Genomic DNA, 24361 nt, shown 5'->3' with positions numbered 1-24361 from the left:
CGAATTATACAATTATATATGTATAGCGAATTATACAGTTTTATGTTTGCTATGAAGCGCAATTATGCAAATTTTGGTATAGCATACAAATATAAATTTTTTGTTTGCTATATGTGAAAGTTGCCATAATATTTTGCTATCATATTATTTTAAAACTAGTTGATACATTTGAATAAGGGAAACTTGCATAAGATTTAATATAATATTGCTATAAATGGTAATAAATAAAAAATATTGCTACAATTAATAATTATTTTTTAAAGTGTACTAATTTATGTAATTTTTTCTTTGAATAATAATAAAAAAAGTTTTTCAGGTTTTCTATCTTTTTGTATAAATGGGTTATGACAGCCCAAATGATTGAAGCCCATTAGAGAGGCCCAAGTTAGTAATTATAGGATTCAATGCTTGTAATTAACATGACGTTAAATTTTGTTTGTAACGATATCCCTAGGCAAAAGATGATAACAATATTAAATAAAAACTACTTTATTAATTAAAAGAATTTGATACACAAAATATACTAATGACACTTTATCTTTTGGATTTCTCCACATATTGGCACTATTACACGGTAATATGTCATAAAAAGTAATTTTTAGCACCAGTGCCAACAACAACATACCTAATTAATCCCCGTGGCTCCGGGAATGTCTCCGATAAGAACAAAAATGGAACTATACGATCACTCATCCTCTGATTCGATCCAAAATGCATGATATTGGTCGAATGAAGTTGAAAATATTTGGACTTGAATAAGTTTTGATGCCCAAATAATCAGAAGAGTAATATTTGCGATTGACTAAACAATAGAAAACACCATTTTCATTGTGAAACATTGAAAAATATATCTTGTTCCCTAGCCCCGGTGCAACACATGTTTTCAAGTACGATCCTACCAAGCTCACAAACAATGTTTTATTATTGTCTAAACTTGTTATTTCTTCCCTCTCCAACACCTCTCCATTCATTTTGTACCTCCAAACCTCTACTTTCCCTTCGTGGTGAGATAGAAATACAACTAATATTCCTTTGTTTTCGACATCTTCTGCCGTGAAAACATAGTTGATTGACTTTACTCTTCTACCTCGAAATGGTTTACCATAAAATTCCCAACTAGGAGTTGAGTTTTCATTGATGGTAAGTATACCCAGATTTCCTTTATCTCCCACTACATAAACAATATTATTTCTAAAAAATATTGGACTACTGCATCCCGTTAATGCAAAATGTTTATATGTATCTGCTAGATCACTTAAGTTATGAAACGTCCAATTAGTCTCTCCAATTTTGATGATGCAAACGTCTGGAGGATTACCACTGTAGTCCAAACCAACAACAAAGCAAGCAGATGACGACGAGTTTGGAGGACATGAAAATATCCAACAAGTGATATATCGACTCTCCCCTTGTAGATTAGGAAGTTCAATTATCTCATTGCTAATAAAATTGAAAAAAAACATATCGCAATCACCATGACTCATCAGTAACCAATTACCTTTTGAACTTCGAATTCGAGAATTCATTAATTTCGGAATTGGAATAGACGTAGTTGTCATAAAATTATACACGGGATGAAAGAAATCAACTATTCCAGTATCTCCACGCAATGTGAACAAACGAGGCGATTTTTCTGATTGAGCAGGACAATGTGGAGGGGTAACGGGTGTGTGTCTCCATTTTTTACAAACAGCACGAAAAATAAAATATTCCGCAGCAATAAGACGTGATGATATTAATCCGAGTATGTCCGATGGTATACCATCTGACCACAATGCAGCCTCCATTGTAAAAAAAAAAAATTATGGAACTACGTGTTATGAGATCTCCTGTGTTATTACCCTATTTATAAACTATAATAAGAATTGGGAGAATACGTTAATTACTTGCCAACTCCTTTTCCTTAACGTATTTGAACTCACTATTATTTTAATTTTTTTAAATATATGTCAAAGTAATTATTTTTTTTGGAAAAATCAGCAGAAATAGTAATTTAAATTTAAATACAACTATAAATGACAATGTTTTTATTTATGGAAATTTCAATTTTATTTTCTAGAAAGCCAAGGAAAACAAATTTCCTTATTCTAGACGTATTCTAATCCCTTTTCCTTGTAGTATTTGAACTCACCGTTATTTCTATTATTTTTTTTAATATATGTCAAAGTAATTATTTTATTTTTTTGAAAGAATCAGCAGAAATAGTAATTTAAATTTAAATACTACTATAAATGACAATGTTTTTGTTTATGGAAATTCCAATTTTATTTTCTAGAAAGACAAGGAAAACAAATTTCCTTATTCTAACCGCTTTTCGTTGTAGTATTTAATTTTATGATACATATTTTTTGAAAGCAAATGTAGTGGCTTTTTATTAATAATAAACATATAAAAAAAAATCTCAATAAGCAAATTTAGTGGCTTTTTGTTAATAAACAAACATATAAAAAATTCTCAATTGGAATAAGTATCCGTAAGGGAGTTTGAGTCTTACCTTATCAATCCTAATGAGATATCTTCTACTAATGATCAACTATGAAGACAATACGAGGTAAAGAGAACTAGAAATTATACGATCATCACAAATTTTACAAGTGAAGATTCTTAAGCAAAAAAAATTATAAAAGCAAGGAGAAAGTTGAGTTATCAATCTCAAACTTCGATTTACAAATGTATGAAGTAAAAAAGAAAGATTGGTCTTCTAAAGAAACTTAAAATATGTTTCTCTTGTCCTCTTTCTATTCTTGGCGTTATTAAATTTTGTTGAGTCGTTGACACTATCATAGATTCTATTTCGTCATTCGTATAATTTTTTGAATCATATCGTCAGTTTCATGTTGGTAGTGTCTACATGTTTTATTTATCTTTGCACCAATTGCTTCTTTGTTTCTTTGTGCTTTAGGTCCAAATTGTTATAATCTAGCTAGTCTTTGTTAATTTAAAATGTTAATTTTCATTGAGATTGACCATCAACTACATGCATCACATTTTATTATAAAAATCCAAAACAGGAAAGTAACATATAATGACTTTAACTTTCTTATATATTGTATGTTTGAAAAAAGGATTTAAAAAATTTACAAAGACAAAAACGAGAAATATGAATAAGAAGAGAAAAAAAAAATTTAACTACACATTTATTGATTTAATGTTAACCAGTGCATGTGGTTATTCTTTGTCTTGCTAACATGTGGGCAAGGGAGGGATAATGAGATGCTATGTGTTATCCAGTTGTAGACGTAAAGATGACGACCGTAGGTGAAGTAGATAGAGTCTTTCTTAAGATTTGTGCCTTTTGTGGAACAGGTTGTGCTCGTCCCCATAAACAAACTTATAAAAATTGCTATTTCTCCAATGCTTTCCGCTTTCATCCATCTTTCTTTTGTAAAATCAAACCGAATTACTTGCAAGTGGCATGGCATTCTAAAATCTCTTCCGCCAACCATCAATTGAACACATAACAACATATTGTTAGAAGAGGATTGAATGAGGTAATCCTTATAGTAACCATAGTATGATTTCAACCTAATTGGAGATTCGTTAGTCATTGGTGTAGCTGTTATTCTTCCTGAATCATTATCTACATCCAAATAAGTTAGAATATGTTGCATCCCAATTAATGTATAAATTTTTTTTTGGAAAATTATCCAGATCCCAAGACGTGAATCTCCGATAATTGATTGGACATCTTGTTTATGAAATTCTGTATTATAACCTAGTTTACAAAAGTAAAAAGTAAGCAGCTTCACATCCTCATCCTCATCCGAGCTCACATCTTCATCCTCGTCCTCATCCTCATCATCATTAGAGTCTCCATTCGAATTCTCGTTCTCATCCTCATTAGTGTTCTCATCCTCATTCTTATCCACATTATTGTTCTTATTCTCATCCTCATTAGTGTTCTCATCCTCATTCTCAATTAAGAAGATAACTAGACATTCGGGATCATGAGGTGGTGCAGACAAGAGGCACCGCGATATGTCACCCTTAGTAGAAAGTGGCGGGAGCTCAATTTTTTCGTTTGAAAAAAGATTCCAAAGATAACAATCATTAGAATTAATGTTTTGTAACACGAGCCACTCATCTACATAAGCATGTATTATTTTTTCTTTAACTTCAGGTATACTTTTCATATAATATCGATTTTCTGATACACTGAAATAAGTTTGTCTGTGCATAGCATCACCATGACATATAAGAAGCCAAGGGTATTGAGCAAAATAGGGAGGTTGTCCATACTTTTCCTTCTTGTTTTCTTCCAACTCCATCTTCCCTTTCTTTTCTACTCAAAAAACAAAGAAAATTAATTATGTTTGCTTTTGAGTACGTTAAAAGAATCAACTATACATTATATAAAAAAAAAAAATTGTATTAGTCCAAATATGTTTAGGACAAGGAAATTTATTTTCCTTTAGTAAGTATAATTTGGATTTCCATAAATAAAAATACTGCCGATAATAGTTCTTTTCAAATTAATTTTCCTATCAAACATATAGCTATAGTACGATTTCAAAATTGAATTAGATTCAATACTAAATTTGATCAAACTAATTTAGGTACAATTTGACTACACACCTATGATCAAGTTGATTTAATTTTAAATATATATCAACTAATAATGTAATGTATTATAATATTTTACGATTTTAAAACTAGTTGGTACATTTGAATAATAATAAAAAAAAGTTTTTCGGTCCCAAATGGATGAAGCCCATTAGAGAGTCCCAAGTTAATCTTGTCTGAACAGCCCATTCAGAAGCCTCTTACCTGTTCGATGAAATTCCTCAAAGAGAGTAAATTATCCAAGTTGTTGATCAATGGGAATCTTCAATTTGGTGCTATAGTTTAGTATAAAGATTGAAAATGGAGAAAATAATGGTGTTGCATGTAATTCATCTTCTCTATTTACGTAGCTATGGCAAACTACAGTTACAGCTACGGCTTATACCAGTAGCTTTAGCTGCTCTAATGTTGTTTCTCACAGATTTACAAGAAGAATTAACATGGGGTTTCGTTCTTTTCACAGATTTATCTGAATTTAATATTTATGAAATCACGTTAATTATATTTAAGTATGCGTGTATTAGTACCCATCTATTAATATTTTTGAAATGATATATAAATTACGTATGTATATATAAGTATTTTTATATTTGAGTCTGACTAATCTAATCTTTTTGAAATGATGTTTATGTTTGCATATGCATGTATAATTATTAGTAGGGACCATGACATAGTTAAACAAACATATGTTAGTTTATTAGTCATCTTAGCTATAGTTTTAATTAACCATTACTTGCAATGATAATTGCGTGAGTTGGGTTTAAAGTTTTTTATAATTCAAAATTTGTATAATTTTTCTATAGTATAATTTTGTAAATATAATTAATTTTGTATAATTGGTTAAGTTTAGATGTGTATGTTTGTAGATATTCGTTATGTTAAGTTTATACAAAAATAGTTCAATTACACAAGCGTGCGTACCCGCGAGTTATACAAACGAGGTAGCTGAACATAGCTACAGTCTGTAAATATGAAAACAATAGCTATGGGGTATAAATGTATAATTATGTTATTTATAGTGGCTATTTGGAGAAAAATTCCCTTAGTACCCATTTAAGCTCGACTAAAAGTGAATTCAGACTCAGAAGTTCATATTGAGGATAAAATATACCTAATCAAGGTGAGTCTGTATTCAGTGGACTCAAATCTAAAATCTCTAGTTAATGACAGAAAAAAAGATATTTATTAGTATTTTATTTTATTTTAGCAACAATAGGTCATAATAATTTATTTGTTGTTTCGGAAAAATATTGGGTAAGTACTATTTTTTTAAAAAAATAAAAAGAAGTGAAATTTATCGTGTTATATAAAAGGAGAGAATGATTAGGAAAAAATTGATATAAGTAAATATTAAATTGGTTGATTATATTATTAACCGAAAATGATTTTTTTTAAAAGTCGATTATAAAAAATTTACAATTTTGGGTCTTAAGAATTAGAAGAATGAACTTCATAAGAAATTATACCAATTTATTTTTTAAAGTTTAGGTCTTCGTTCAATTTTTATTGTCTAAAATACTGGAGTCGCCTCTAATATTAGTTATGAGAATTAATTATTTCATTATTTTTTGTCAGCATAAGATGAAATACAAATTCCCTAAGTTATGCACATGCCATCAGTTTTTATTTAAACAGTAAATCAAATGTCATATCAATTTTATTACATAAGTAGCTTACTTTTTAATTCGTATCAAATATTGTATAATAGTTATTTCAAGATTACAATTTTGGAGTAATAAACCCTAAATTACTTAGTATTAATTCTTATTTTGGTCCATTGGATTAAAAATTGGATATGTAATTCAACATATTACACGTGTTTGATTGAAAATTTAACAAACTTGGATAAATCTTTGTTTCCAATTTTAACATTGCATTGGTTTTTAGTAAATATGATATATTTGAATCATTTTTTATTATAATTATAAGTTTATAGAACGAAAATATATGTATTTGCATATATATATATATATATATATAAAATTTTGCTTTATACAAATAAAAATATAATTTATACATTTCGTTTCTGTTTGTATAAGCAAGAGAGGTGGGTGGCGAGCGAAATTAGGGAGAGTGACGAGTGATATCTGGGAGAAGGGAGAGAAAAACAAAAATATATATATTTATACAATTTTATCTCACTTTATACAAATAGCAACATATTTTATACAGTCGTGTTTGTATAAAATGAGAAAAAGCGAGCAAGAGATGGAGCGAGAGAGAATAATGGGGAGCGAGAGTTTGAGGAAGAGAAGTAACTGACAAACAATTTGCTATAGAACACAATTAAATCAAAGAATAATTATAACAATTAATTTAATTTATTAATTTATCATTATATATAATTTTCCTTTTATTTAATTACAAAGATTGAAATTACACATATATTGAGTGTCACTTTTTCTTATTAGTTTTGAAATTTCTCATGACCATTTATTAATAAAAAATACTTTTCCCACTCCACTCTCTACTTCTCCATATTTTCTTCTCCGATCGACAAATCGATTCTCCGGTTCTCTCTATAATCTATCTGCTTCTGTACGATCAATCGGAAAGTTCTAGAAGAAGATGTCGTCGAATTCAAAGTTAATGCCGAATCTGGATGAGCGAAGTACGAAGATGCTAAACCTCACTGTGCTACAGAGAATCGATCCGCGTATTGAGGAGATCCTCATCACAGCTGCTCATGTTACGTTGTACGAGTTCAACGTCGACCTCAATCAATGGGTTCGTAAACTTGATTTTCGTTTAAATTTCTGAAAAGGAGATTTATATTTCATCGAGTTTAGGAAATAGAGGCTAATTTGGTGTGATAATTGTTGAATTAAATTTGGCATAGTCAGTATTCATTGTTTTAATATCCAGTAAGTATTGAATTTTGTTTTATGTAGATATATGTGAATATCTGAGTCTCTATGCGTATATTGATGGATTTGATTGTAAAAAGTGATTTGAAATAACACAGTAAATTTCAGAATTGATCTCCTTATAGTTCGCTGTTACTTCAAAAATTTGTGCCTTATTGTGTGTTGTGGTATGTATGGACTTCTGTTTTATGTTGATATATGTGAATGTTTGAGTGATTTCTGGAATATTAATCTCTCTATGTGTATATTGATGGATTTGATTGTAAAAAATGTGCCTTGGGATAGTTCTACACGGTAAACTTCATAATTGATCTTCTTGTACTTTTTTGCTTTTTGCTGTTTTACAGAAACTAGTGTCTTATTGTGTGTTGCCGTGTGTATGTAATACTGTTTTATGTAGATATATGTGAATATTTGAGTGATTTCTAGGAGTATACATTGATCTCTCTATGTGTATATTGATGGATTTGATCATTAAAGTTCCTATGGATAGTTCTGTAGAGTAAATTTCATAATTGATCTCCGTATAGTTCTCTGTTGTTACTATAAAAACTTGTGCCTTATTATGTGTTGCAGAATGTATCGAATGTTGATTCAGTTGTGCGTGATTTAGAAAGTCACGGTGTATACTTTTTAATATGTGCATTAACTTAGAAAACTTGCTGAAATGATCTTAACACCGAAGTTTGCCTTAATCCTAAGCTAGTTGCAATCAACAAATAAATCTCACTTGGACGCAATTGTCATGATATACATCATTGGATGAAAAGGTGGTAAATTAGATGTTTTGGACAAATATATTCCAAGGGATCCGCTGTGTACTCCTGCTTCCCGCCTTTTTGCCTATTTATGAAGCAATCAATGGGTCTTCTTGAAATATTGTCTTAAAGAATAAATTGATTGAATGTTTAATTTGGATTTCAGAGCCGCAAGGAGGTTGAAGGTTCTTTCTTTGTAGTTAAGAGGTATGCTTGCAATATTCCATGTATCTGGTTTTGTTTTCTATTTAAATATAAAGTGTTTATATCTGCCTTTGTTTCATATGGCGGTGTATCAAATTTAGCAGGTATTTTCTGTATGGTGCTTGTCTGAACATTCATATTCATGGCAAAGTTCCAAGCAAACTGGTCTAGCCCCAATTTAGGAGCTCAAGGGCTCAGAGTTGATTCCAGTGGGGGTGAACCAGCCCAAACCTGACCTTAAACCCTTGGGAGGGGTATACTCTCGGACCCCTTTTTTCCACTAAGAAATTTGATTGAAGAATCTAGAGACGATTTATATAAAAGAAAATTGTGTTCCCTTAGAATAACTCACTTACACACAAGTAGATGAACATAAATTAAAAAAATAATTGAAGAAAGAGATTGGACAATAGTAAGAAATTAGAAATATGGACAATATTTAATGCATTGAAATTGAATTAATATCCTTAACTTGCCTAGATACCAAACAAGCACATCTATTCTAAAAGGGTTGGTGGGTTCGTTTTGCTTCTGAAATTGACATAGTTCTCATCTGTATAAATAAGCAATAACTCTTCTAAATTGTAACCCTGAATGTTTCGGTATGGTGTCAATGAATTCAATTAGGGAATTTGGGGTTAATGTGTAGGCATCTAACAAGCCGTTGCCACTCCCCCCCCCCCCCCTCCCCCCTCTTTGAACACCGTTCAGTCCATCGGCCTTGTGCTATGTGGCTGGCCTAGCAATTCCCGCGGGTCAGACACCCCTTCATGGGGTTTATGTTGATCGTGGATTGGACAAGCCTACTCAGGGGTCATTTGGTAGAATGTATTAGGAAAAATAATGCATTTATTGGCCTTGTGTATTACTATTACGTTGCTCGTTACTCTTTTCCAATCTATGCATTAGTTATACACTATATTGTGTATTAAGGAATGCATTACTAATACTATGGATTTGTAGGTATTAATAATGCAATGGTTTACACTCTACCAAACCACCCCTTAAAGTTAAATTTCTTTTTATTTTCTTATGACAAGGGAACCCGCAGCCGCTACCCTTTGGGTGCGCATAGGGTAAAACTCCTGCTCCTATGCAATAGCTCGCAAACTACATAGGAGAGGTAACCCGCACCCGGATGTCTAGTGTTTTCTGAAAAACAGTTTCTAATTCAGCTTTTGTCCGAAACTATTATCACGCTGTGCAAATAGCATATAATTATGTGATGGCTTCTTTGGCTTTTAGGTTATTTTTCATGTAATATTTTGGGAATCTGATGGATTTGATGGATTATGGCCTAAGGAAGTTGAATTACCAGATATCGTTGTTGTTGGTTATGTTATTTTAGGAGTGCTCAGCCAAGGTTCCAGTTCATTGTTATGAACCGCAGGAGTGCAGGTATTATCCCATTTCTTCTTTTAATAATATATCTCAGGCCTCTCCTTTTCAATTCATAGGGCAAAACATTATGAATTCTTTATTTTAAGTTGTCCCTTTTATGATGTTCGAATTAATGCCTCATATGAATGATTTCCTTTTTGACATCTAAGTTCATATGAAGCAGAAAATATGGTGGAAGATCTCTTGGGAGACTTTGAGTTTGAGGTTCAGGTTCCATACTTGTTGTATCGCAATGCAGCCCAAGAAGTCAATGGTATTTGGTTTTACAATGCACATGAAATTGAGGAGGTTGCAGATCTCTTCGGCAGGTTGGCATCTTCTTCAGTTGAATTATTCTTGTATACATTTATGATAGAGAGCAAAACAAATAAGTGAACAACCTACATAGAGAAAATGTTGTTAAGGGCTGGTTATTATTCTTGTATTTCGAATTACTTGTGGTTGACTGTTATTATTGGAACTAGGCTGAATTGATTTTTATAATGGATGGTAGTATGAGTTGTCTTTGTCAAGGATAATCATGACAGGGTCTTTCTATCAAAAGACATTAGGTTGAAGGCTGCTATAAATGAAATATTTCAAATTTCAAAGCTTGTTTAGTCAAATTATGACATACCTTAGGCTTTAAATATGTGATCTTAATGACATTTAACATTTATTTTAGCGCGATGGTTATGTTGCCAGTTTCTTTGGACTATTTTTCTCTTGAGCCGAAGATCTATTGGAATAATCAATCTCTCTACCTCTGAGGTAGGGTAAGGTTTGTGTACACTCTACCCGCCCTAGATCCACTTTGTGGGACTATTCTGGGTATGTTGTTGTTGTTGGTTATGTTGCCAGTCTCTGTTAAGTATTCAGTTCTGTGTTTTTGTTAATGGAGGTGTCTAATTTGTATGCAATCCATTTCGTCTTTGTGTTACATGATATAATGGCATTTATCTTATAGAAATACCAGTTAGTTATTGTGTTATATCGGTAAGTAACTTGATAAAGAAGTTTGTTATATCGGTCGATGGAAATGACATCAAAACGATTTATTGTTAGTTCGTTTTAGTGGTGCAGGGCATGTGAAGTAATTGGGTCATTTTTCTTACGTAATCATGGCGCATAATCTGCAACTTGTATAATTTTACTTTGATGTGGTGGATTCCAGAATTTTAGGTGAATACTCAAAGGTTCCCCTGAAGCCACAGCTAAGAAAAAGGTGCGGCGTCATTGATTCTTCCCCTGGTTCCCTTTTTTCTTTTTCTGTGAATTAAGATGTTTGTCAAGTGATTTCCTTATAAGCACAAGTTATTTGCCACAACTCATGAATATTCTTGTTTCTGGTGAAGCTATAGCATTTCCATATTTTAGTACATGGTAAGCAACTGTTTCATTGCTACAGCATGATAGAAGATAAGTACTAAGAATCAGTTTGATCTAAGGCGTAAGAAAAATAATCTCTGCAAAATTGTGATTATCAATTGTTGGTTCCTATGTAATCATACATGTATTATTTTATGTGGAATATCAATACGCAGATTAGTACTCAACCTTTTAAGTGTTGTGTTATGTTCTTAGTTGAGTTTGTATGAATTCCAAGTTATTTTAGGTCTTCAAAGATTTTTTCCTTTGATATGTGAATCGGTGAATGTATTCCATCTATTTTTTAGCACTCTTAATTATCCCAACAATGTGACAACAGATTAGTTAATTTGGAAGTCTTCGTGAGATTAATTGGTGCAATCTCTGATGACCTCTCTCATGTCCTTATGCAATGACACTTGCACCCTCTAGGGGATGGGATCATTTCTAATCATGTCTAATTTTGTATGATGATATATCTATCCTAACATCTGTATTTTAACGGCACTTGTTTCCCAACATTCACTTTTATATAAATAAACCTTGTTGGCCTTAGAATTGGTCTGTAGAACTTTTTTGTCACTTTGATAGGTTTCATATCATATTTTGTTCCACTTTTGTAGCATTCCTCAGCTACAACTAGCCTATTTTACTTCAATATATTCATCAATCAAGTCGTTCTTCTAAAATATATACATTTAATTAATTTTTAATTCGATGATAAAACCAATATATACATTCCAATTAAATACTAGTGCCCCCCCCCCCCCCCCCTTAAAAACTATTACATCCTTAAGAGAAAGACTGCAAAGAAATTATCTAATTCCCCTATGCCAGATGGATACATCTCCTGGTGTCGGATAATTTTTCTTTATAAATGGATATAAGGAGTACATATCACAATAGTACTTAAGCAGATGTTTCTTTTACTTTTAGTAAATATATTTAAAGTAAGCTAGTTAACCTACAAGTTTGAGTTTTCCTATTGGCTGTAGGAAACTATCATGGTAAGTGAGACAACTTTAACCAATATGAATATAAGTCAATAATATGGATGCTGTTGGCAACACTTCCTGCTCATTTCTTTGCTTGTGGAGAGAACATATAGCAGAATCTGAACTTTTTACTTTCCTAGAGTTGGTCTTTCATTTATGATTTCTCATAGATCTTCAGGATCCAACTTAAGCAAAGGCACTTACGGAAGAAAAGAGGAAATAGAGAAATAATCAATGACTTTGTTATCTTGTATCCATTGTCAATTTTCCCTTGTCAGCATATTTGTCCAGAAGGGGTGACTAAATCAATGTTTGTTACTCTTATAAAAAAAGGTCAATGTTTGTTGCTCTTCAGCTATTAATTTCTGTGTTTCTTGATCCTCCCCCCTTCTTTGGTGCAGTTTTGTTTCTACTCTAATTTTTAACTTTTCCCTGATGTTTTTAAGTGCAGTGAGTTTGCAGATCATGAGGTGGTCCCAATGAGTACAGCAATAGAAGGGACATCTGGACCAGCATTTACCACCTCTACGGATGGGTTTGGTGCTGATGATTCTTCCTTTATGAACTTTTTCAATGTATGTATTATGTACTCAACCCTCCTATGATATTGATGTATAATTTCCCGTCTAACATCTAAAACTGTCAAGTTCAAAACGTTAGCATCTGTTCATGAACTTTAAACCGAAAAGAAGCTTCTGTTTATTGCCAAATGGTGTTTAACCCCTGTCTTCTGACTACCTTATTTACTTTATTTGTACATTTCTACCTGTTGGCTTCTCCAGTCGCCCCCTGTACATTTTCTTAAAATGTTGCCGCCTGAGATTTTCTTGGTCAATGATTTTGCTATATTCTTGTAACAATTTGTAACGCATGTATATTCTTTGATCATTTACAGAGACCATCCATTACCAGGATATATGTCTGAATAAGCCTCACATTTTCATGCATGCTTTCGTTAGGTGATTTAATTGCATATGCACCCCCTTTCCAAAAACAAAAAAAATGAGGAACACTGTTCTATCCTGGGAATTTGAGGGAAACATTTATGTCCAAAAGAGATGACTATGGGTTGACTAATGATGATCATGATACCAAGTGGATGGAAATGAATACGAGAATTTTTAGTATCGAATCTTTTCTGTGAGGAATATAAAAGTCCCGAGAATCCAAGAATTTATTCTGTGTTGCTAAATGAAACTGTTTGAGGGCTTCACTACTAGCAGCTTTAGAGATATGTTTTGAAGAAAACGAGGTTATAGCTGGCTTTTCTGAGATAGTCTAGTTAGGGGAATAAAATGCATCTTTTCCTTGAGGATATGAGTGAGGCTGCATTAGTAGATGAATGCATCACGGAAGATCAATAAGAATGTCTTCTAGTGTAGTAAACATTGGCTTTAAAATACAGGGCAGTCTTCCCCTACTGTTCCTCCTCCTTGGGTTGTAGAAAAGTCCTGAGATTTAATTTTGTTGTTGCAGAGTGCTGCAACTATTGGGCATACCTCTTCGACTGTTGTGAACTCCGGACTGCCATATCATTATCCAGTTCCAACTTTTGATCCATCACCCCGAGTTCCAAGTCCCCTGCCTTCTCCTGCTCCAATTTTGCAAGTCTCATTACCTGTTCAGTCAGCTCCATCACCTCCTCGACAGTCACGCCGCGATTCTGCTAACCTGATCAATAGTACTAATTACCCTGCAAATCTTGTGAAGCCTTCTTTCTTTACACCCCCTGTGTCACCTGTATTGGTGACAACTTCTGTCTCCTCAGCTACATCAACTCCCGTCCTTTATCCTCATGTGAATCCACAACGCCCACATGGTACACTTCTAGTTCAACCCTTCCGAACACCTACTTCGCCTCCATTTCTCACTTCTACTCAGATTCCTCCACAAAGTGTGACACTAAGCAGAGAGAAGGTTCAAGACGTGCTTCTAATGCTTGTTCAGGTATATCCAGCCATCCAGGATTTAATTTATGTACTCTGCCTGCTATTCGGATGACTACAACTGTGTTCATTAATTATAGTCATTGCTGGGTGCATCTTATCTGTACTTGAACAGTAATTGAATTCCGTTCAACTGGATAAATCTCGGTCATTTTATCAATAAAATTTGTGGACATGACGTATTATCGAAACTGCTTATTTGAAAACACATTCAGATTTTGGAGGGGGGGTTCAGCGATTGTAACTTCAGTCTGACTTGTGTGCACAATCGAAGGATCCTTGTAAATAACTGAGTTTAAAATGCATATGCTGGCTCTGAGTTCTTTCTTCTTTTTCTGTTTTTTTTTTTTTTTTTTGGGGGGGGGGGGGGAAAGGAGGGGGAGGGCGGGGTAAAGAATGCTAGATCTAAGTTCTTATTTACTTTATCAAGATCTCTCGGTTTTATTTATTTAAGTACTTAAAGTTGGTTAAATAATTAAAAGATATCTGTTATTGTAGAAGTTACATCCAAGGTGGCTTGTTTAAATTTTTTAACTTTTAACTGATGAATCATCAGTTAGTATCTTAAGATGCCCCGTCAAATTAATTCTTGGTTTTGACTTCATATTTCTTCTAATGTGCAATTTCCTTTTCAATGTTTAGAGAGCTATAGTTCCCATCTGCTGTCTAAAGTCTAAACAAGTGAAAAGTTTCTTTTTGGAAAGAGTCTCTTTAAGTTCTGGATCTCATTTCCAGTTGGATCTATTTTACACGTAATCTCTAGCTCGACCTGTAACTTGGCACATTGCCACCAGCCTATTCCTGAAAATACTGAAAAATGTTCGACCAACCATTGGTGAATGGTTGAGATGAAGAATGCCTTGGCATGATGATCATGATTAGATTTTAGTAATTGTATCATTGTAGTTTCATCAATAACATGCAGCTCACATACATGATAGTTTCTATTATTGAAGAAAAAATGGTTGTTTTCTTAATTTTTTTTGCAGGACAATCAGTTTATCGACTTGGTCTACCAAAAGTTGCTTAAAGCACATTCATGATTCCGTGAGAAGTGTGGTGATGTTGTAGATCTTGATACCATGTAAAAGTAGTTTGTACATATTTGTTTCTTCTGCTGGGGATTGGACTTACCTTCTTTTCACCTCACGAAGAGATCGACTACACCTATGACTTGATGTAATATATGAAACTTGGACAATCCTGATGAAAGTCTATGAACAATTGAATATCGACAATGGCAAACCTTTTAAACATTTCTGTAAATTCTATGCACAGTTCTGGTAAGAGTTTGGTGAACACGTCATGCCTCTGGTCTGTGGAATCATTGATGTTCACCAAGTTTTTTTTTTTTTTCAAATGTTAAGATGCATAGAAACGTGCAGAATGATTATGTTCTTCATTTGGTGCATGCTTGAACTATCTCACGACTTTCACAACATTAGCTATAGGTGGCTTGACAGATATATTAACCTCTCAACAATATTTGTTTGCTCAGTGTAATCTCAGAAGTGGGGTTTAGGAACGTAAATGTAGACCTTAAAACCCTATCTTTTGGGTACAGATTTAGAAACTTTCATCAGGCAAAATCTTAAGCATATGATTTATTTCTGTTCGAGTGTTTATATTGGTTTGCACGCAAATATTCCAGTTTTCAGCCAATATATTTAACATTGGCATGTAAAATGCGCTGTCAGTGTTGTTCAAATTTGTACATAAACCATCTACTAGTTTAATCTTTGTTTAGGTAAAATAAAATTCATTTTCATTAGATTCACTATCTTTTTTTTTGCAAGAAAATCTCGGTTTGTTTCACAAGCTTTTTGTCTGCAAAATGTACACTTTTCACAATTTTGAGAATACACAAAAAGATAATGTAACAACAGCCTAAGCTGAAAGCAGGAAGATAAACTTCATTGAGCATTCAAGGGTCGTTTCGTAGCTGACTAAAGTTACGCAATAAAATAATACATAGATTTTCTCGTACCAACTTGTACACGTATTGGTTATGCAGTTTTTAATATTGTCAAACAAACATCATATTAATTTAAGTGGTACGGAAACTAATACATGGATAACTTGTTCCGTTTCCACCTACCAAATGAATTTACCTTCACATTAGTTTCTTTGAGCCATATGTGTTCTGAGTATCAGACCAACAACATACAACTTTCATAGAATCTTCAAGGCAGCTACCTAGAAACTTTGAACTTTTACCATTGATTTGACACAGCCAAGTTGATGTGGACATTCTGAAGTCAATACATTATCATAATCCCATGATAACGATGAATGTAATTCAATCACATAAAGACAACAAAGATAGATCTTCAAAAAAATTACAAGATTTTGCCATCTTCCTGTTGTCACCAGTCCATCTACTCCAACTATTGAGTGTTCATGCTGCAGTATTTACCAGTTCGCATCAAGGAAGTTGTTTCCTTACCAAGCACTGAAATTAATAGATTGAAGCGAGATATAACCAAGAAGTAGATCCTTCAGATGATGTTTACACAAGCCAAATCGCCTTCTATGTAAACTGGGATGGATACAATTAGAAAATCCAGTCTTCCAACCAGGGAATCTCTGTCTTTCCATCACGTGAAGAGTGTATACGCGAGGAGCTGCAGCTGAACATCCTATAACAAAGCAATTGCAAGGACGCGACTGACTCACCATTCTTGCTAAAGAGAATAAACATATTCCACTGTATGTTATTCCATACATTAAGGCGTCATTATCAACAGCTTCGGAATTTGTTGCTTCACTGGTTATCTCAAGCTCCAGATCTTCAGTTGCAGGAATTCTGCGCAATTCAGAATCAAATTTCTTCTCTATCTCACTCTCATGGATCCTATATTTCATCGCTAGAGTTCTGATGCAAGACAACCTTACTTGATTGCAAATAATGAGTTTTACCTCATTAAAGTTGTCACACTCGGTGTACCATCTCTGCCACCGGCAGATTAAACCTGCATACCAGTCAACAATTTCATCGTCATCCCAAAAAACTAGCAGATGACATGGCTGTGAATGACCTTTGGAGTTTGTCAATCCATATCGAAAAAGCCGCTTCATTATGATGCTGATTGGAGCTATGATCTGTGTCGTAAATGATGAACAGTTTGAGTTTGGCAACAGGGCAAGAGTCGAAGCTGTCTCAGAAGATATATATTCCTGAACACGCATCTGGAACTCATAATACGAATCTCTTAGATCTTGAGGGAGAGCTGGTTCAACTATATGCTTAGATAAGATAACATCCTCGTTCGTTTCACATTTAACCTTTTTATTTTGCATCCAAACTTTTAGCAAGACTTTGTACCAATGATCTGTTTCCATCCCATCTTTTCTAAAACACGAAATTCGGCTCAAAAGGGAGCTGCCATCAGAGAGATGCTTAATCTCTGATTCTTTTACCTTCTTCAACCCATGAGCCAGCCATTTCTTTCCAATTCTTGCTGTCCCAGTGTCCCACGAGTGCTCTTTCTGCAAAGCAAATAATTCTACTTTTTCCTTCAATTTGTGAACGGCCTTTACAGCCGGACTCTCTTTCAGGTTTCTTTTAATCACACTACCCAGAAAGCGAATGCCAGTACGCCCATCACATGGAAAAACGTCTATTTCATTTTCAAATTCTAAATAAAGAGAATTCTTAAAGTAATTTTCAGTTTCAGACTTGATGGCAACAGCCACGTCTTTGGGACCAGAGATGGCAATAAGAATCTCATCCATGAAGCGGCAACAATGCACCCTAATTTCAGAGTAGCCCAAATCATGGCATTCTTGAGAACCATTACCAGATATCTGTCTCCTGAACCAACTGCGTAGCACGGAGTTGGGTGCACTTTCTTCAGCACTTGATCCTTTATCAATAGCTTCATATCTCATTGACAACCTGTACATTTCGTGATCAAAGAGATCAAGATATATGTTCATTAAAATTGGAGACAATGCTCCTTCTTGTGGGAGACCATGTCCTTTTGGAAAGCCGCCAAATTCTAAATTCAGTACTCCACAGTCAAACATACTACGTATTATCGTATATAAGAAAGGATCATCTATCTTGTCTTCCATAATCAAAAAGAGCTTAGCTAAGATGTGATTGTCAAGCTTTCTGCAAACTGGCAAGGTGAACCACCACTTTGGATTCATTATCTCTTTGCGAATGTACTTAAGAGCAGATAAATGGCTCCTACCGCTACGACAACCATGCGATATCTTAGAAAAGTGAGGTCGGTAGACAACTTCTAAAACTATTCTGATTGCTTCCTCAACAACTTTGAGTTTAACGTTTGGAAAGACGAGGACTTCTTTCTTTGCTCCCTTAGTTGAGATCGAATATGTGTTAGCACTAACATCAAAACACCCACTAGATAGCTCTTCAGCCATGGCTTCAAAAGGTAAATCCTCACCATTAGATGCTAGATCAACATTAGAACTCAATCGAATACAATCATAAGCATCACAAAGTGTTTTTGGATTAGCAACCACATTCTTTATGAGGTTTTGAAACTTCCCATTTACATACTGTTCCTTAACTCTCTTTTTTATCCGTAGTTCAAGTAATCTTTTATGTTCCACACGATTCATAGGTTTAGACTCATCAAGATTATAAGACTCTTCCACCAAGTTCGCTAAGTTTTGTGCCAGTGATGCTCCATGTTTCACACCTCCCGAATTCTCAACCGACTTCTCAACCATAGGCACCAATCTCTTAGATACTTGGGATTTTTTCTCCTCTAAGTTCAAAGATTCCTGAACCAAACCGGCTAGGTCCTGAGCCAGTTTTAGTTTGCCAATCTTCTCATCACGAGTATGACATCCAACTTGACTAGCATTAGAATGAAGTGAATAACCAAGAAATCCTACAACAGGCCTCCCTGTCACATTTAACCAAGATTAAAAACAAATGAATTCTTCCTAATGACCTTAATTCTTTCTATATAATACAAATGAAGAGGATTACGTCATACATATAGATGTGTTTGAATGGCTAGAACAATATTTATCAAAAATGAATTATTTTTCGGTATTTGGTAATTTCAGCAAAAAGGGAGAAAATGCTTTCCTTCACAAATAGCAGACATCATTTCCTTTCTAAATATCCCAACTTTTACTCCATATTAACCAACAAAGTAAATGCTTTTTCCATCTCTAGTACCAAAAAATGTCACCAAAATACTTTTCCAAACATTTCCTCCAACCTTCCACCTTGTATGAATATCATATGATGCTGAGCCAGGATTTTCAATAAAACGAGTTCAAAATCAACTAACATGTGAACTAGCCAAGAGAGTTCGACATCTACCATATATATATAAAAAAAAAATTAACAATGTATAAATAGTACTGCCTCCATAACATTTTATGGGTACTTTTTGAATTTCGAGATTCAAACAAGTTTATCTTTGATCATAAATTTTTCATATATCTTTTAATTAGTTTGCATTGTGTGACTTACCGTATTTTTAAATAGTTTACAAATATATAAATTTCATGAAATTCGAAGACACGCAAATATCAGTCCCCTCGAAAAACGAAAAGCCACACATAAATTGGAATAATTTTTCGCAGAAGAGAAATCTGCCGAACATCAACAACAACATGCCCAATGAAATCTCATAAATACCATATATATCACCTACTTCATTAATCATAACTAACCAAACAACAGAAAATAAAACAATTTTACACACTAAACATCAATTTCACCCATAGGATAAGCAACACTTATAAACCTTGGAGTAAAAGAAGATTATAATGAATTACCAATAACAGACGAAGAATTGCGGCTGAGAAAGTGAAGATTTTGGAGAATTGAAGTATATTTATGGACCATATTCTACAGTCCGCACGGAGACTGAGAAACAAAAGGAAAGAGAAGGGAATAAGGGCTCGTTTGCACATAACTTTTCTTTTCCTTGTGTTTTTTTTCTTTTTTTGCTTTATTTTGGATATTTATTGTGTCAATTTTGTCATCAAATACACTAAGGTAAAACTAGTTAATTTGATTTCATACGAAATTTGTGGAAGAAAAATTAAAAAATCTGAATTATTAGTCTCATCCCCAAATTATTGACAGTTTTAAAAATATCTTTTTATTTGACTAACTGAACTTATATTACACCCCGATCTTTGCTGAAATACATCACTAAATTCTCGCAAGTTTTAGGGTACTTTCAACACTTCTCGCAATTTTTTTATTATACATGTCATACAAGAGTTTGAGGCTACTTATAATATCTTGCGGCAAATCGAGAGTGATCGAGGTATATCTAAGTTTAGTTAGTCAAGTTGAGGGGTGTTTTTAAAATTGACAATAATTTGAGAATGAAACTAATAATTTGTGTGATTATAAATTATTTTATTAAAAATAAATTAAATTAAAACATGTCATTCTTTTTTTAAAATAACACATAATCTATTTAAATTGACTTAATTTAAGTGTTTATAAGTTAAAATATCTTTTACGATATTGTGATATAATTAAAAAAAAGTTCTTAATAAAAATAAAAAAATAATCTAAAAAGTTTAGAAATTACAAATGGGGCATCTCTGAGTCTTCTAGTTTGAATAATCAACTATGGGTTAGAAGTCATACTTTGTAGATATTTTGATTCTACAAAGTATCAATATAAAAGATTTGATTCAATACTAATGAAACACTTTTATGATTTTAGATATTAATGTTGAAGTGATAAATTTGATATAAATGAAATATAAATTGATCAATATTTTATAAATATTTTTATTACTTAACATGATATTCGTAATGGGAATATAAATTATTTTATTCATTACATTAAAATTGAATATACAAATTACTTCACCCCAAATCAAAAACTAGTCATATGAGTAATTCGCTATTTTATTAATAATTTTTTATCTCTTTTGCGGCTTACGTGGCATTATCTTGACGGTCCAACACCTTGACTTTTTTTTAAGCTAGTGTCACGTAGACCGTAAAAAGATAGAAAATTACTTATAAAATAAGTTCAGAGATAATAGGACCTTAGTATAGTATAAGTGTGTCTTTGAAATTTCAGACATAAATTAAGGGGTTACTTGTGTATTTTTCCTAGTAAATAACGTAAAAATATTTATTACTCTCCTCATGTTAAAATACAATTAACCATCATTCTCATAATCTATCCAAACTATTAATTTTTTTTCCTGTTAAAATTCATCGTAAAGTTCAGTTAATGAATTTTTATTTCTAATTGATTTTAAGTGTGTATAGTCTACTCAATATCAAAATATTTTAATATAAAGTGGGTAATAGTTAAAATGTCACCAAAATAAATAATGGTTTAAATAGATAAATATAATAAGATAATATTGTTAAAATATGAAACTCTATTATTTACATGTGATGCAATTTAATTCTATAGAGTTTTTTTTAACACCTTATGATATCTCGTATTTATTAAAATTTCTGTCACAGTCTCTGCGTTCGGGTGAGCACTATATGGTAAGTACGGGTAAATCTTTGCTGTGTAATTGCCTGCGAATCGCACTGGACAAGACGTATGCGACATACTCGACTCAGAAGGCACTATGGGAATCTACCCCATTAATCTGTATGGATAACCACTCTTCAAACCAGTTAAATCATTCTGAAGGACAATTCTATGATGAATTATCTGATGCGAATTTAAATTAATTAAAATTTTATTATAAAATAAAAACTAAATAATTTACATAAAATATTAATCGAGCTACAACATAAATATAAATATGAAATACGAAACAAAGAGATGAGTACCCAAAAGAACACTATAATAAAATGTGAAGTTATGGAGACATATGAATTATGTGATGAATTTTCTCCCCACGTCTACGGATAAACCCTTTCTGTCACGTCTATTTACAAAAAAAAACTTGAAGCTTCCATTTCTCATTTCTCTGATAAAAAGTTAATCCCTTCTCGAACACTCAAAATCATCTTTTGAAGCTGATGTCGTTGAAGCTCCACCATCAGAATCTTCCTTCATCTAGGTGATTTTCATCCTCTATAATCTGCTTCAGTTTTATAGCTATTGATTGATTATCATCACGTTGAATCGTTAATTGATTCGAAAAGCTGTAACTGTAAATCATGTAAGTAGGAGATTTTTTGATGCTAAACCTAAATTAACCAAATAAGTTGCTCTGTACAGCTAGAAATTCTGATTGCTTTAATGCTGTTATGAACAAAATTCATCAAATTTACTGTAACATTTGGATGATGAGGAAAACTTACCATTTTTTGTACTGGTATAACGTTTTGAGTCGTAACCAAGGGTGTAGTCTAGTGGTTTATGAAGTTGTGAGGTCTTAGGTTCAAATCCTAACAGAGACAAAAAAACACCAAGTGATTCTTTCAATCTGTCATAGCCTTGGTGGATAAAGTTCCTTGATATCTGTTGTTTCTGGTGGGAGGTGAAATGTATCTCGTGGAAATAGGTCGAGGTGCGCGTAAGCTGGCCCGGACACCACGGTCATAAAAAAATTATATCATTTTGGGTTAGTTGACATGAGAGGGGCTAGTTTTGTAAGGGTCGTTGTGTGTGTGAGTGACTATTATGGAAGAGTTTTGTTGTAAAGCAGGATTTTATTAGTTACTAAACTTATTTCTAAATTCTGCTGCATATATGTTTCTTATATCCGTTTAGCATGAGATTGAACAAACACTCTCTCATTTAGTTGTAGGAAAACATGAATCTCTTACTTTGTCTATTCCAGCGGTGAGATATAATGAGCTTAGGAATAAACAGAATTGCTTGTTACAGTCTCGCTAATAAGTGCTACACTTGGGCTTTGGTTCAAGTTCAATAGCAAAGGTAGTACAACAACAACATACCTAGTGTGGTCCCACAAGTGGGATCTAGGGAGGGTGGAGTGTACGCAGACCTTATCTCTACCCATACTTCGTGGAGCAGAGAGGCTGTTTCTGAAGGATGCTGAGCTCAAGAAAATGAATCCTGACTGGTTGTACAAATGGGGGTTTGTGTTCGGCACATATTACGGGGTTGAATCCTGATTGGTGAACCGAGTTTGTTATTTAAGTGGAGCACGGTAGAGGATGGATGTATTTTTGCCATTATCTGCTGAGTTTCGAAGTTGGCGAAGCAGATTTCTCAGTTATCTAGAAAAAGAAGGTAAATAAAGAGTCGGCTAGTAAGCACCACCCAAACTTAGATCGTTCTTCACTTCACTCCCTAACCTTCCCATCTGCTATTCCTAATTTGGATCGTGGCTAGTGTTTACGAGCTACTTGTGGCACTTCCTTGCATAAGTGTTTTCGGAAATGATGATTTCGAATTTATGACATCTTGAATGACGGGTTTAATTCTGAAGTTCCACGATACAAATCATTATCAATCTGGAACAACATTCTTGAAAAGCTGGAGAAAAGTTGACGAATTGGAAATGACAATACCTCTCTCTTGGTGGTAGAGTCACTATTATCAACAATGCTCTTAGTGCATTGCCTACCTACAGTATGTTGCCACTGTCCTCAGCCTTGAAGTGTAACAAACAAGTTCATTCCTTTGTCCTTGTAAAATGGAATACAGTTATTAAAGACGAGAGAAGAGGGGGGGGGGGGGGGGGAGCACTCTCCTCTGAGCAATTCTCAGGATATTTTTAGGATTTCAACTCAGCACAATGTACTACTTGCAGAATTTGTTTCAACACAAGGGCGGAATCTCTCTCAAAGAAGGTATGTAATGATTGGGAAGTAGAACAAGTATGTCTTTTGCTTCAGTTGCTAAGCAACATAGCTTTAGACTGCAACAAGGCTGATTCTATTAGATGGAAGGGGCACTAAAGGTCTCTTCACAGTCAGGCTGCTACAAGAAGCTGGAATCAGGTAACATGTTTTTTGGCCTTGGGAAAAAAATTGGCTCTGCAAGGCACCTCTGAAGGTCTCCTGCTTCTCTTGGATTGTGGCTAGAGGCTTGCCTCACTCATTCCAACCTTCAGAAGAGGAAAATTCAGCTTTGTAGTAGGTGTCCCTGTGTGAAGAGCACTTGAAGATGTTGACCACCTCTTCTTGCATTGTAAAGTTGCTACTCAGCTGTGGAGTATGTTTTTCTCATTCTTACGCATGTCCTGGTCCATGCCAAAATCCCCTAGTGAGCTATTGCAATGTTGGAACAAAGAAGGGATGTGCAAGTAATCACATAAGACTTGGAATACCATCCCTCAAGCCATTTGGGACTATTTGGCTTGAAAGAAATGACAGAATCTTTGAAGGCCAGTGGAGAAACTTACGTAGCCTAACAAAGATGTCT

The 24361-nt window shown here is 33.6% G+C and overlaps 4 protein-coding genes across 15 annotated transcripts in view; 2 read left to right on the top strand and 2 right to left on the bottom strand.

Annotated features, from left to right (window-relative positions):
• Positions 1 to 689: 689 nt before the first annotated feature.
• LOC101256913 (F-box protein At4g00893-like) lies at positions 690 to 1787 on the bottom strand. Its single transcript, XM_004246829.1, has one exon. It carries the CDS (start codon positions 1785 to 1787, stop codon positions 690 to 692), a length of 1098 nt encoding a protein of 365 aa, XP_004246877.1.
• A 4991-nt stretch (positions 1788 to 6778) lies between these two features.
• Positions 6779 to 15382, top strand: LOC101243815 (mRNA-decapping enzyme-like protein). 2 transcript variants are annotated; one of them, XM_004246429.5, is made up of 8 exons: positions 6779 to 7290; positions 8355 to 8395; positions 9741 to 9790; positions 9957 to 10101; positions 10947 to 10997; positions 12587 to 12710; positions 13612 to 14082; positions 15071 to 15382. In XM_004246429.5, the coding sequence occupies exons 1-8, from the start codon at positions 7132 to 7134 to the stop codon at positions 15122 to 15124; spliced, it is 1095 nt and encodes a 364-aa protein (XP_004246477.1). In that variant the 5' UTR covers positions 6779 to 7131; the 3' UTR covers positions 15125 to 15382. The 2 variants fall into 2 exon arrangements, with proteins under 2 accessions (XP_004246477.1, XP_010325894.1); XM_010327592.4 differs by having other exon boundaries at positions 6973 to 7290; positions 9954 to 10101.
• A 651-nt stretch (positions 15383 to 16033) lies between these two features.
• On the bottom strand, positions 16034 to 20036 carry LOC101244110 (nuclear intron maturase 4, mitochondrial). The gene is made up of 2 exons (XM_004246430.5): positions 19854 to 20036; positions 16034 to 18964 (listed from the first exon to the last, which is right to left on the bottom strand). The coding sequence occupies exons 1-2, from the start codon at positions 19921 to 19923 to the stop codon at positions 16524 to 16526; spliced, it is 2511 nt and encodes an 836-aa protein (XP_004246478.1). The 5' UTR covers positions 19924 to 20036; the 3' UTR covers positions 16034 to 16523.
• A 1802-nt stretch (positions 20037 to 21838) lies between these two features.
• LOC101244408 (uncharacterized) overlaps positions 21839 to 24361 on the top strand; it is a 36705-nt gene continuing 34182 nt past the window's right edge. For 5 of the 11 annotated variants that reach the window (XR_011211618.1, XR_011211619.1, XR_011211620.1 and 2 more), the window contains exon 1: positions 21839 to 22082. Coding sequence is in view for 5 of the 11 variants with exons in the window: in XM_026033033.2 (XP_025888818.1) it covers positions 22042 to 22082 (41 nt within the window). In the remaining 6 variants the exon portion in view is untranslated. The remainder of the gene's footprint in view (positions 22083 to 24361) is intronic. The other 6 variants (XR_011211623.1, XR_011211622.1, XM_069288935.1 and 3 more) reach the window with 3 other exon arrangements.

The sequence above is a fragment of the Solanum lycopersicum genome, chromosome 9, assembly GCF_036512215.1.
Source record: "Solanum lycopersicum chromosome 9, SLM_r2.1".
NCBI classification, from domain to species: Eukaryota; Viridiplantae; Streptophyta; class Magnoliopsida; order Solanales; family Solanaceae; genus Solanum; species Solanum lycopersicum.
Note: the sequence above shows the minus strand (reverse complement) of the source record. Positions and strands in the feature narration are given on the sequence as shown.